Consider the following 13989-nt stretch of genomic DNA (forward strand, 5'->3'; position numbering starts at 1 on the left):
CCACGGATGATTTTCTGAGGTTTGATTGAATCATTGTAGCTGCCTCAGTCATTGTCATGCCATGATTTACGACATGGTCTACAACTATTGCTCGGATTTCATTGGACACTCTTTGCAGTTGCTGCCGCTGTCTTGGTCTGTGGCCTTGTTCTCTTGCACGTTCCCCCACATCTCTCAAACGAGGCCCACGACCACCTCTCAGAAGGGGTGCTTGTCCCCTGCCATTCCTTTGACCACCACGTGTTCCTCGTCTTCCTCCCACTGCTTGACCTCTACTGTGACCTGGATCACCTGCCAGCTCCAATGTTATCACTATGTTGTTGTAGGTGTATACCACTCATTTCACTATATACTCGTACCACAATGTGAAATCAATCATCAGTAATGAGTTGGCAGTATTGGAAAATAAATTACAAGGGCCTGCATACATACACTCACCGACCACTTTATTAGGTACACCTGCTTGTAAACGCAAATAGCCTGCTCCTTCGAACAGCGAATCATGTGGATGTCTGCAACTCAATATATAGAGTATATAGAGTAGAGAGCTTTAGTTGTTGTTCGACCAAACATTAGAACGGGTAAGATGCGTAATGTAAGCAATTTTGACCGTGGTATGATTGTTGGTGCTACACATGGTGGTTCCAGTATCTCAGAAACAGCTGCCCTGACTACAGTCTCTACAGTTTACAGAGAATGGTGTGATAAAAAAAAACACATTCGGTGAGTGTCAGTTCTGTGTGCAAAAACACCTTTTTAATGAGAGATCAGAGGAGAATGTCCAGACTTATTCAAGCTAACAGAAAGGCCACAAATGCTCAAATAACAGCCGTTTAAAACAGTTGTGTGCAGAACGGCATCTCTTAACGTACAACACCGTGAATAATTCAGGCTGTTGTGTAGGCAAATGGGAGTCCTACCCAGTACTAGATAGGTGTACCTAATAAAGTGGCCGGTGAGTGTACAGTAATGTCAAACCTGAAAACATGGTCTGGAAAAGTGGTACATGGTACCATAGAAACAGTGTCTGATAAAGAATGAGGATGAAATATTACATCCATAGATAATGTAGTCAAATTGGTTCATGTTCCATGGTAATTGGTGTCAATGGATCTCGTTATCCTGAAACTTTCATGATCTAAACATGGAATATTGTTCATCAGTTGCCATAAAACGAAAACAGTTACTTATCATTTTGAGCAGTTGTATCAATTGATAGTTAGATCATTGTAATGAAATGAATAGACAGTCATCTCAGATGTAATGGGTGAATTGAATTTTGAAATGGTAATACTTTGAGGTTAAGTTGTGTTATTTTGAACAGGTGATTTTAGCTTTATGTGTATTGTATCCAAGCAATTGGAAGAAGTGTTTTGCATTTTGATCATCGTTTGTGCGTATTGTGTCTATAGAGTTTTGAAAAGTGACATGAAGGTTCTGAAATGAGTGCCAAAGTGATTGTAAAAAACTGTATTTAGCTAATCCACTCCTACCATTTTTTCCAAAGAAAAGTTGCACCTGTCTTTCAACACAGTCTTCTCCTCTAGGGGGTTCAATTACCTTCCCGTAACCTGTAAGCGCACACTGAAAAGCCTAAATGATCAATTACAGGATGATACACACAAGTTGGTCAGCAAGGCAGCATTGTATTGCTAGTTTTCACCGGTCATTTTATCTGCGTCTAGAATTTACTTCCCATTTCAAACTTCACTGGAATCGGTCACGAGTGCCTTTGCATGCATACGTGTCTGTCTATGCGTTTTTGCGCGCATGCGTGTGTGTGTCTGCATGTTTGCCTGTGTGTATAGCCTCCGAGCAATTGACAGTTGGGGACATTCATTTTCTCATAAGGGCAGACCCTCTCTACTCAAATGTCCCTCTAAAAACAAGTACAGTAAGTTCTCATATGCCTCTGAGATTCTGAGAGATTTGGCTAATCCAGCAGAAAGCTGTGGGAGTCAGTTAGCCTGGCTGGTCGCCAGTTCCCCCCTGCAGTACACTGAATGGAGTCAGACACGCAGCAGAGTTCGTAGGAAGAGCTCATTGGGACATCACTCAACATGAAAGGTGAAGAGTGTAAAAATGAAGTAGAATCAGTGGTGTAAAGTACTTAAGTCAAAATACTTTTAAGTACTACTTAAGTAGTTTTGGGGGGATATCTGTCCTTTACTATTTATATTTTTTGACCACTTTTACTTTTACTCCACTACATCCGTAAAGAAAATAATGTACATTTTACTCCTTACATTTTCCCTGACACCCAAATGTACTCCTAACATTTTGAATGCTTAGCAGGACAGGAGAATTGTCTAATTCAAGCACTTATCAAAATAACATCCCTGGTCATCCTTACTGCCTCTGATCTGGCAGACTCACCAAACACAAATGCTTTGTTTGTAAATTATGTCTGAGTGTTGAACTGTGACCCTGGCTATCCCTAAATTAAAATAACAAATTATTTATACTTTTACTTTTGATACTTAAGTACATTTAAAACCAAAAACCTTTGGACTTTTACTCAAGTAGTATTTTACTGGGTGACTTTTACTTTTACTTGAGTCGTTTTCTTTCAATGTATCTTTACTTTTACTCAAGTATGAAAATTGGGGTACTTTTTTCCACCACTGAGTAGAATCATCCAGTAGCTTTGTGCAGGTCAACATCCAAGTACACAAGTCTAGGAGGATCAGATATCAAGGAAAAGGTGCTCTAATATCAGATGTCGTTATACTCATCCCAATCATAAATGAGGCTCTATGGTCAGAACTCTTTTTGACTGACTCCTCCCTCGTCCAATCAGATGAGGACAGCAGCAGCCAGGGGAAAGGAGAGAGCCTATTGGAGAGTCTGGGGAGGAGCCTTCACCCTGAACTCAACAAGGTAATGCTGTTACATGCTGACCACACCACATGCAGAATGCACTGCAAGTCCTTCCTCTCCCATCTCCTCATTGGTTTTTAGAAGCATATACCCACGTGGGTGATTGAAAAATTAACTGAGGTCAGTTGTGGTAATGCACCTTATTATGAAAGTTAGTTGCCAATCGCCATATAAAGTTCAAAGAAGAAAAAGAAGCATGGAAGCAGGAGAGATGACTAGATACGATTCGGTTGACTGTTTTATGTGTGCATTAATTGTCGTAGTAGAGGACCTTGTGCATTTCAGGTAAAATAACAACTCAATATTTATATCCCAGTACAAATTAGCTAGCAACAGCAAGGTAGCTCGCTAAATAGGACAAATTAGCTAGCAACAGCAAGCTAGCTAGCTAAATAGGAGAATTAGCTAGCAACTGCAAGCTAGCTAGCTAAATTGCCATAAATGTTTAATGCTTTTCGACCTGTCCCAAAATTAATAGAATTGGTTCAGAGTTTGTTTTGATATTTCAACCTGCGTGTCGTGATCATGTTTGGTGTGGGGGAACAAAATCAATTTGCCCACGATGGCACACACGGTTTGCGCGTGGTGTCACTCAACTCCAGCCACTTTAATAATGGGAATTGATGGGAATTGATGTAAAATATATCACTAGCCACTTTAAACAATGCTACTTAATATAATGTTTATATACCCTACATTATTAATCTCATATGTATACGTATATACTGTACTCTATATCATCTACTGCATCTTTATGTAATACATGTATCACTAGCCACTTTAAACTATGCCACTTTGCTTACATACTCCTCTCATATGTATATACTGTACTCGATACCATCTACTGCATCTTGCCTATGCCGCTGTGTACCATCACTCACTCATATATCTTTATGTACATATTCTTTATCCCTTTACACTTGTGTGTAAAAGGTAGTAGTTTTGGAATTGTTAGTTAGATTACTCATTGGTTATTACTGCATTGTCGGAACTAGAAGCACAAGCATTTCGCTACACTCGCATTAACATCTGCTAACCATGTGTATGTGACAAATACATTTGATTTGATTTTGATTTGATTGTCAACATCAATCACACACTGCAGAGGAACCCATAAAATAGGCCTACTGTTCATTTTAAAAATGTTTTACTAAGCATCTGATTCATAATGTAGCCGTCTGTGTGGTCCACTCTTAGGCGTAGTGTGTATACCCCGTTGCTGATTGATTCAGCCTGGTGGATGTTGGCAGTATGTTTTAGTCTGACTTGCTCTCTTCACCTCTGGCCTCATTAGCAGCCGTGCTTTATTCTAGCAGTGTGGATATTCCTCACACACACATGGTAGTGATCCTAGCCACATGGTGGAGAGGTTTTAATAGGGTCATTCAGACAGAGCGTATCCTGTTTCGATCGGAGAGAAAGGAAAGTTTTATTGAAAAAAGGGTTCTTCGGGTGTCGCCATAAGAGAACCCTTTTGGGTTCCAAGTAGAACCCTTTTTGGTTCCAGGTATAACCAGGTTGGGTTCCATGTAGGAGGGTTATCCTATGGACGACAGCTGAATAACTCTTTTTAGGTTCTAGCAGATAGATTATTGATAAGCAATGTGTTTTCTAGTCAGTTAGAGAAACAAAATTCCTGCGGCCCTAATGGCACCCTATTCCCTATATTGTGCACTACTTTTGCCCAGAACCCTATGGGCCCATGGCAAAAGTAGTGCACGTTAGAGGGAACAGGGTGCCATTTGGGGTGAAGATGATGCTTATCCCATAGAGACCACCTCAACTGCTTGAATGTGCCTATAAACCCAGAACAGCACATGGAAAACAAAGAGAGCTGTCTGGTCTGAGATGTCCCAGCGCTCCTCTTCCTGGTTAACTCTTCTGTCTCTCTCTGGAGATGGATGGATGGATGGATGGTGTGAGATGAGAGAGGGAGGATGGAGATCTCACTGTGACCTGAGGCTGTTCTTTGTCTTTCTCCTTTCTCTCTCTGCAGTATGCCAGGGAAACAGACCAGCTCAATAAAATGAACAGGAACGAGGGGAGACAAAAGCTTTTCTCCCTGGACCCTGAAACACAGGTTAGAACTGTCTGTGTTTTACTCTATTCATCCCCAATATGTTTGTTAATGTTGTTTAAGTCTATTAGATCAGGCTTGTAGTATGCAGTGTATAGGTGTATCGATGCATGATATACCCTGTCTGTCTGGGCAGTCCCAGGGCCTGCTGGCTCAACTGGCATCGAGTGAACCTCTCAGTTAGAGAATGTCTATGTTTGCATATTGTATGTTTCCATGGGGATGGATGCCAGAAGCTAACCACTGTTCCCTCCTCTCTCCTTCATCTTTCTTCCTGACCTCCCTCTCCCCCCTCCTTTCTTCCTCCTCCTCCTTCCTCCCCTTCTTCCTCACCCACCTCTCTCCTCCACTCTCCTTTCCCCCTCTCCCTCCTTCCCCTCTCTCCATCTTTTTCCCTCCCTCCTCTCCTCACCCATCCCTCCCACCACCTCCTCTCCTCCCACCTCTTTCCCATCCTCCTCTCCTCCTCCCTCCCCCCACGTCTCCTCTCACCCCACCTCTCTCCAGAGGTTGGACTTCTCGGGTATAGAGCCTGATGTGAAGCCGTTTGAGGAGCGTTTTGGCCGGCGCATCGCCGTCAGCTGCCATGACCTCACCTTCAGCCTGCAGGGCTGTGCCAACGAGAGGGGGGACGGGGTCCTCACCAACGTAAGCTCACACACACCCTATCCTCCTGCTCCAACGTAGGTCCTATAGGAGTAGCGTACAACAGGGCACAACAGATCCAAAAACGACATCAGAATTTGTGTTTAAGTTGTATATTCAACTTATTTTCAGATCGCTTTTTGATCTTTTAAGTATAAAGAATTATGGTTAGAATGTCCAGGAGTTATGTTTTTTTCCTAAAATATTGGATAATTGCAGCTTAACTTGTATTTCAACAACAACAACAAATTACAAAACCATTTATCCTTTCTAGTTATCAATGGCTAAAGAAACAACGATTAGAACCATCTGAACAAATTGTTCAATAGAAATGGAAAAATTGGTCAAACATGAATAAAAATATCTTTCATTGTGTTTATATTGCACGTTTGAAATACCTCAAGATAGATGCCCAAATTGCTGTATAGAGACCTAAATCATTATCCACATTCAGATTCCCTGATGAATGAAGTTAGCCTCCTGATTGGAGTGTGAGACGAATGCAGAGCCTCTTTGGCATGAGCCAGCAGTATAGAGCACACTACTGAGTCCTCCCTTTCTCCCTCCTTCAGAGTGGATTATAGTAGACATAAAAGACTATGATAAATAACTACATTCCCACTAGAGCATTTATAGGGTCTGGGGAGGGGAATAAGGGAGGTTGGCCCGAGATTTATATGGAGGGACGTCGTTGCACTCAAACTCACATAGGCGTTATGGTTCCTGGAAGGAGTGGGGTTGCCATCATTCAAGCTAATATGCTTATGTCTACAGTGGAAATACACTCGTATACACACACACACACACACTCGTATACACACACACACTCTCTTTTGTTCGTACCTCGTAAACACGCACATACGCACGCTCTCTCTTCTCTCTGTTATCCAGGTGGAGCCGTTCTTCATCAGCTTGGCCCTGTTTGACGTGTCTAAGAGCTGTAAGATCTCTTCGGACTTCCACGTGGACCTCAACCCTCCCTGTGTACGAGAGATGCTGACTGACACCTCTCCACTCTCCCCTACATCAGAGGGAGGGGGAGGAGGAGGGGTGAATGGAGGAGTGAACGGGGATGCAGGGAAAGGGAATGGTCTTCCCGTTCTACAAAGGGTGTCTGAGTCTCTGCTGCAATACCCCACTCAGGTTGGACCATAGTGACCTTAACTGACCTATATAATATATTCTGTGTGTTGTGTTTGTTTACACAGACGCAGACTAAATCGTGTTTGTGTATCTGTAGAAATGATGGCATCACAGAATCCTAGGATTACAAACTAAGTCTCTCCCTTATTTGATATGATTACTTAAGATGCTCAGTTGGTTAGGACAGGGATGTGAAGATGGCTCGAGTTTTGTTTGTAAATGCATTGGTGTTTGTTTCTGATGACCCGCACGACCCGGTCAGCAGGCATTAGACACCCAGAGATGAGCCACTCCCGTCGGGGATCGCAAGGCGTTGCCGTCAGCGGTGCTGCGCAGCCGTGGCTGTCCTCTCGTCTTACACCCTAGTCGATGCGGTGTCACAATACTGCACATCCATGCATTTACCCACAATGCAGCGTGTGTGTGTGTGTGTGAGAGAGCACTGGACTGATACTCCTGATTTCACTGGACTACCTCTGGTGTCTGGGGGACTCTGCTGGCGCTACTATGGACCAGGACATAGTCCGAATGATACAGTTGATTTTCCCTCTTTATTCAAAGCTGGTTGAGATTCAGGCTGATGCTACACTGTTTACTGTGCCTGTTGTCCGCGTGGTCGTAAAACGCACAACCTAACTCCACCATCCAGTGCTACAGCTAGTACTGCCATGCAACGCGGTAGGATTTTGATTAATCTGTTGAATATCTCCTTAACTTAACTCCTCATTATACAGTAATAGGGTAAACGAGAACAGCAGCTATGAGATATGTTCGCTTTAATCTATATGTATTGTACACGTATATAGCTAGTATTGCTATTTCAAAGGCTAACTGCAATATCAAAGTTGCCCGACTCTCGCTGTTTTGCTAAAGTTTGAAGCCAGTCGACTTGAAAAGAACAGTCCAGTTTCAGCATGATGGTGAGTGTTTCTCTTGGGTGCTAGCTGTAGTGTAGCGTGCAGTGTTAACTCCTGGAGCCGGTGTGATGCCCCAACACACCCGCGCATGCACACACAAACTGCTGCTGGTCCCATTTACAGTTACAGGATGACCCAGCCTCAGTAGCGGTGGTACCCAGCAGTAAATGACAGTACTTGTGTTTCCCCTATATTTACATTTACATTTAAGTCATTTAGCAGACGCTCTTATCCAGAGCGACTTACAAATTGGTGCATTCACCTTATGACATTCAGTGGAACAACCACTTTACAATGGTGCATCTAAATATTTTAAGGGGGGGTGAGAAGGATTACTTTATCCTATCCTAGGTATTCCTTAAAGAGGTGGGGTTTCAGGTGTCTCCGGAAGGTGGTGATTGACTCCGCTGTCCTGGCGTCGTGAGGGAGTTTGTTCCACCATTGGGGAGCCAGAGCAGTGAACAGTTTTGACTGGGCTGAGCGGGAACTGTACTTCCTCAGTGGTAGGGAGGCGAGCAGGCCAGAGGTGGATGAATGCAGTGCCCTTATTTGGGTGTAGGGCCTGATCAGAGCCTGGAGGTACTGAGATGCCGTTCCCCTCACAGCTCCGTAGGCAAGCACCATGGTCTTGTAGCGGATGCGAGCTACAACTGGAAGCCAGTGGAGAGAGCGGAGGAGCGGGGTGACGTGAGAGAACTTGGGAAGGTTGAACACTAGACGGGCTGCGGCGTTCTGGATGAGTTGTAGGGGTTTAATGGCACAGGCAGGGAGCCCAGCCAACAGCGAGTTGCAGTAATCCAGACGGGAGATGACAAGTGCCTGGATTAGGACCTGCTCCGCTTCCTGTGTGAGGCAGGGTCGTACTCTGCGGATGTTGTAGAGCATGAACCTACAGGAACGGGCCACCGCCTTGATGTTAGTTGAGAACGACAGGGTGTTGTCCAGGATCACGCCAAGGTTCTTAGCGCTCTGGGAGGAGGACACAATGGAGTTGTCAACCGTGATGGCGAGATCATGGAATGGGCAGTCCTTCCCCAGGAGGAAGAGCAGCTCCGTCTTGCCGAAGTTCAGCTTGAGGTGGTGATCCGTCATCCACACTGATATGTCTGCCAGACATGCAGAGATGCGATTCGCCACCTGGTCATCAGAAGGGGGAAAGGAGAAGATTAATTGTGTGTCGTCTGCATAGCAATGATAGGATATGATAGCAATGATATTTATTTAGCAGTGGTGCAGCGTGACACACTTTTAAGATCAAAGTGAGGCGATACAACATCAGATCGTCCCGGAGAAACCTCTAAGGTAGTTAGCCAGCTAGCTTGTAATCCTGGACGTATGGCCCGGTCAGTGTGAACTTAAACAACTAAAACCTGACATAAAGTATGTAAAACGAGAATGGAGAAAAATATTTTTTGAACAAGATCGTCTTTGAGAACTAACAATCACCCCAAAATAAAAGACGGTCAGGGAGAATCAAAAATGTATAAAAATGTCATGACATGAGGCCCGCGTTGATGTTGTTATAATGCTTGAGTCACTCAGATAGCATAAGAACACGGCAAACGCCATGGGGAAATGTGTATGATTAGCTTTAAAACGGCACATTTTCTCTCGGCCCCGTTGCAAAATGTGTAGAATTGCAGGAAACTAGCTTTAAAACTGTTAACATTTTCTCGCCGCCCAACGGCAAGACTTTAAAACAGGGAAATGTTTTCCCTGTGGACAAGAGAGAGGTTTTTAAAATGTTCAGCTGTCGACAGCGCCATTCCCCACTGCCTGCCGTGCTGCGCCTCCCATCCCCAGACAACATGGAAACATGACGGAGCTCTCCCTCTCTCTGGAAGCAGAAAGTCCTGTGAGGTGGAATGGAAATGTCTGTGTAATAAAATATCTGAACCCAGAAACAGAATGAAGAACAGAGTGGAAACAGAGAGTATCAAACAGAATAGAATCAATCAAGACATTGGTCATTCTCACTCTCGTTGACACAAAAAAACAGAACTTGATTTGGGGTGGCAGGTAGCCGAGTTAGAGCGTTGGGCCAGTAACCGAAAGGTTGCTGGATCGAATCCCTGAGCTGACATGGTAAAAATCTGTCGTTCTGCCCCTGAACAAAGCAGTTAACCCACTGTTCACTGGTAGGCCGTCATTGTAAATAAGAATTTGTTCTTAACTGACTTGCCTAGTTAAATAAAAAATAAAAAAATTAATTAGTAGGCTCTTGCCGTGTGTGAACCTAGCAGTGTCCACCAGGGCACAGAGAAATAGATAATGGCCTTCCTCTATGATTATAGACTTGGACACCAGCGGATCAGTGTAATTGAGGTGCTGTTTGGGTGTAGTCCAAGGACAGCCTGTCCTCATCTTTCTACTGCACAACGGAAGTCAGGGTGTGTCTCACCGGCGCTAGCAGGCTCCCCTCCATCTCACTCAGTGACAGCTTTATGTTGTGATTTACATGGGTATCTCCCATGTAAATCTGTTTCTGGTAGCAGAATCTTTAGCTAAACCCCTGCGAGAGCAACATAATGAGACTTGTCGTCCGGATTATGTCAAGCTGATGTGTTCCAAATGTCTACTAATGTGTCACGAACTCCACTCTTACTTTTCTGCCACTCCCAGGAAGAACATGTTTTTGCGTGTGTGCGTGCGTGTGTGTGTGTATGCGTGCATGCACGTACATGTGTGTGACGCTCTGTATGAGAGCCACGGTTGGCTTCATCTCACTGACCCAAAAATAGTTCCAGCTCTGTTTGGGTTTCCTGTATAACTTCAGCCACTAACAGACAGCCAACCACTTCCCAGCTGCAGGCCCTGTCCAGAAGACAGTTGATCAACTCTCCTTCATACAATGACTAGGAGCTACTGTAGTCCTAATGGCAGTTTCAAACCGAAAAATCATATGAAATTTTAAGGAAAAAAGGTGTTAAGGAAAAAAATAGATACATAAAAAATAAAAGTAACAAATAATTGAAGAGCAGTAGTCATTTGGTCTAGCAGTCTCAAATAGTCACGTTTCCTTCATCGGTCTTCTCCATCTTTTTTCTTCATCCCTCCATTTTTCTTCGACTCCACCTTTCCTCTCTTCCTCATCTCTCCTCCAGGGTATCTTCTCGGTGACCAACCCCCATGCTGATATTTTCCTGGTGGCCAGAGTGGAGAAGGTCCTACAGAACGGCATTACACACTGTGCTGAGCCCTACATCAAGACTTCAGACATCAACAGGGTGTGTGTGTGTGTGCGTGTGTGTGCTTGTGCGCGCGCGCGTGTGTGTGTACCTTCAGACATCAACAAGGTCTTCTACCACCACTGTTCTCTCTCTCACCGTAGTTACTTCTATTGCTATTAATAGACCATATGTCAGACACAGGACATGCATAACCCCAAAACCACTGTTTAAAAGTTTTAGTAGATCGTCTCCCTGGGTTGTGTGTATTATGTCATGTTAAAGTGTCTTGTTTTAACTTATTTTAAACTGAATTTCCTCCCATGTGTTTGCCTATTTTGGTCTTGTTTCCATCATGATTGTTTGATTAGCTGTGCCGCTGTTATAAATCACGTTATTACCTTTTCATTAACCTGATACTGTCACATCGGACTCATTCTACATGTGTGTGTTCCCCTCCAGACAGCCCAGAAGGTGCTGAAGGCTGCCAAGCAGACGTGTCAGCGCCTGGGCCAGTACAGGATGCCCTTCGCCTGGGCTGCCAAGTAAGACACAGCTCTCATACACATCAGGTGGAAAACTGTGGAATAATTCACTGACTATTTGGGAAATCATGTTTACTGGGCCTCAGGCAGTGCGGTGATGATTTATTTGCGACCTCAGGTGTCTTCATTTGAATATTGACCTGCGTTTTACTATGTACATCCTCCTTACACGTGAACATGATCCTGTCTCTGTTGTCCCAGGCAAGTGTTTAAAGATGCCCAGGGCAGTCTGGACATGGACGGGAAGTTCTCTCCTCTCTATCGCCAGGACAGCAGCAAGATCTCCACCGATGACCTCATCAAGATGCTGGCTGATATCAGGAAGTGAGTCATCAGTAAGACATGTGATGGTTGTGACTGTACACTCTTAGGGGAAAAAATGGTGCTAACTAGAACCTTAAAGGGTTATTCAGCTGTCCCCATATAGGAGAACCTTTTGAAAAACCTGTTTTGGTTGCAGGCAGAACCCATTTGGGTTCCACATAGAACCTTTTCTTCAGAGGTTTCTACATGAAACCCAAAAGTGTGTGTGTGTGTGTGTGTGTGTGTGTGTGTGTGTGTGTGTGTGTGTGTGTGTGTGTGTGTGTGTGTGTGTGTGTGTGTGTGTGTGTGTGTGTGTGTGTGTGTGTGTGTGTGTGTGTGTGTGTGTGTGTGTGTGTGTGTGTGTGTGTGTGTGTGTGTGTGTCGACCTGTAGTCAAAAAGGGTTCTCCTATGGGGTCAGCCGGAGAACCCCTTTGGAACCCATTTTTCTAAGAGTGTACAGTATAGGTGGTTTGGTGTGCTAGTTGTACTACGAACATGTTCGTCAGTATCCTAGTGTCTGTTGGCACTGCAAGTGTACATACTTATAGTGTTATGACTGTTTCATACACTTTCACCCCTACAGGCCAGAGAAGAGCAAGCTGCAGACTATCCCTGGACAACTGAATGTCACCATCGAGTGTGTGCCTCCGGACTTCTCAAGTGGGTAGTTTCCCCTATTTTCTCTAGTCCGCTGTTTACATTTGACTGAATAATATTGAACGGTTGACTGCCAATCGTGCCATATAACCCATTTCATTGGTTGACAGTGCCACTGACGTCCTCCACTGTTCTCCCTCAGACACGGTGACCTCGTCGTACATCCCAGTCAAGCCCTTTGAGGAGAAGTGTGAGAGGGTCTCAGTGGAGATGGAGGAGTTTCTCCCTGAGGAGGCCAAGTACAACTACCCCTTCACTGTCTACAAGAACCATCTGTATATCTATCCCCTGCAGCTGAAATACGACAACCAGAAGACCTTCGCAAAGGTGGGTGAAAGGTGGGAGGGAGAAGTGTGTGTGCAAATAACAACAACAACGCAACATGTAAAGGGTTGGTCCCATGTTTCACGAGCTGATTTAAAGGCCCCAGAAATGTTCCGTACACAAAAAAAACTGAATATCTCTCAAACGTTGTGCGCAAATGTGTTTACGTCCCTGTTAGTGAGCATTTATCCGTTGCCAAGATAATCCATTCCACCTGACAGGTGTGGCATATCAAGAAGCCGATTAAACAGCATGATGATTACACAGGTGCACCTTGTGCTGGGGACAATCAAAGGCCACTCTAAAATGTGCAGTTTTGTCACACAAAACAATGCCACAGATGTCTCAAGTTTTGTAGGAGTGTGTAATTGGCATGCTGACCAGAGCTTTTGCCAGAGAATTTTATGTTAATTTCTCTACCATAAGCCGCCTCCAACGTCATTTTAAAGAATTTGGCAGTATGTCCAACCGGACTCACAACCACAGACCACGTGTAGCCACGCCATCCCAGGAACTCCACATCCAGCTTCTACACCTGCGGGTTTGTCTGAGACCAGCCACCCGGACAGCTGATGAAACTGAGAAGTATTTCTGTCTGTAATAAAGCCCTTTTGTGTGGAAAAAAAATATTCTGATTGGCTGAGCCTGGCTCCCAAGTAGGGGGGCCTATGCCCTCCCAGGCCCACTCATGGCTGCACCCCTGCCCAGTCATGTGAAATCAGTAGATCAGGGCCTAATTTATTTATTTCAATTGACTGATTTCCTTATATGAACTGTAACTCAATAAAACTGTTGAAATTGTTGCATGTTGCGTTTATATTTTTGTTCAGTACACATTGGGTTCAGTGGGTCATTGAGTTTACAGCTCACATTATCCCATCACCGACTGTCGTCCTTCCTGGGTTGAGTTATTGTATTGACTGAAGTGTCTTTTATCCTTCCAGGCAAGAAACGTAGCGGTGTGTGTACAGTTCAGAGACTCTGACGAAGAAGGCGCGGCCCCTCTAAAGGTGAGCGTTTGTATGGTACTGTAACGTCTGATCTACTGAAAATGACTGGGATCCCCAGGAGTTGACAAAGTTCAAGTTAAACTACAGTGGAGTCGCGGAGGAGAGAAAAGGCCTCTTACAGAAGCTTAGCCAGTTATTACAGCTGGCAAGGGGAGATATTGAGAGCTCTCGCTCTCTCCTTCTTTCTCTCTCTCCTTCTTTCTCTTTCATTTGCTTAATCTCGTGCTCTTTCTTTCTCCTTCTCTCTTTTTCCCTCTCTCTCTCATGCTCTCTTTCTCCCTCACGCTCTCTTCCCCCCCCCCCCTCTCTCTCTCTCTCTC

General features: G+C 44.5%; 1 protein-coding gene across 5 annotated transcripts in view; it reads left to right on the forward strand.

Annotated features, from left to right (window-relative positions):
- The window catches only part of dock11 (dedicator of cytokinesis 11), a 114725-nt gene that overhangs the window by 32553 nt on the left and 68183 nt on the right, over positions 1 to 13989 (forward strand). For all 5 annotated transcript variants that reach the window (XM_046329569.1, XM_046329564.1, XM_046329565.1 and 2 more), the window contains exons 9-18: positions 2801 to 2880; positions 4877 to 4960; positions 5465 to 5605; positions 6494 to 6745; positions 10767 to 10889; positions 11292 to 11374; positions 11576 to 11698; positions 12262 to 12338; positions 12478 to 12662; positions 13604 to 13669. In XM_046329569.1, coding sequence (XP_046185525.1) covers positions 2801 to 2880; positions 4877 to 4960; positions 5465 to 5605; positions 6494 to 6745; positions 10767 to 10889; positions 11292 to 11374; positions 11576 to 11698; positions 12262 to 12338; positions 12478 to 12662; positions 13604 to 13669 — 1214 coding nt within the window. The remainder of the gene's footprint in view (positions 1 to 2800; positions 2881 to 4876; positions 4961 to 5464; positions 5606 to 6493; positions 6746 to 10766; positions 10890 to 11291; positions 11375 to 11575; positions 11699 to 12261; positions 12339 to 12477; positions 12663 to 13603; positions 13670 to 13989) is intronic.

The sequence above is a fragment of the Oncorhynchus gorbuscha genome, linkage group LG25 (genome assembly GCF_021184085.1).
Source record: "Oncorhynchus gorbuscha isolate QuinsamMale2020 ecotype Even-year linkage group LG25, OgorEven_v1.0, whole genome shotgun sequence".
NCBI classification, from domain to species: domain Eukaryota; kingdom Metazoa; phylum Chordata; class Actinopteri; order Salmoniformes; family Salmonidae; genus Oncorhynchus; species Oncorhynchus gorbuscha.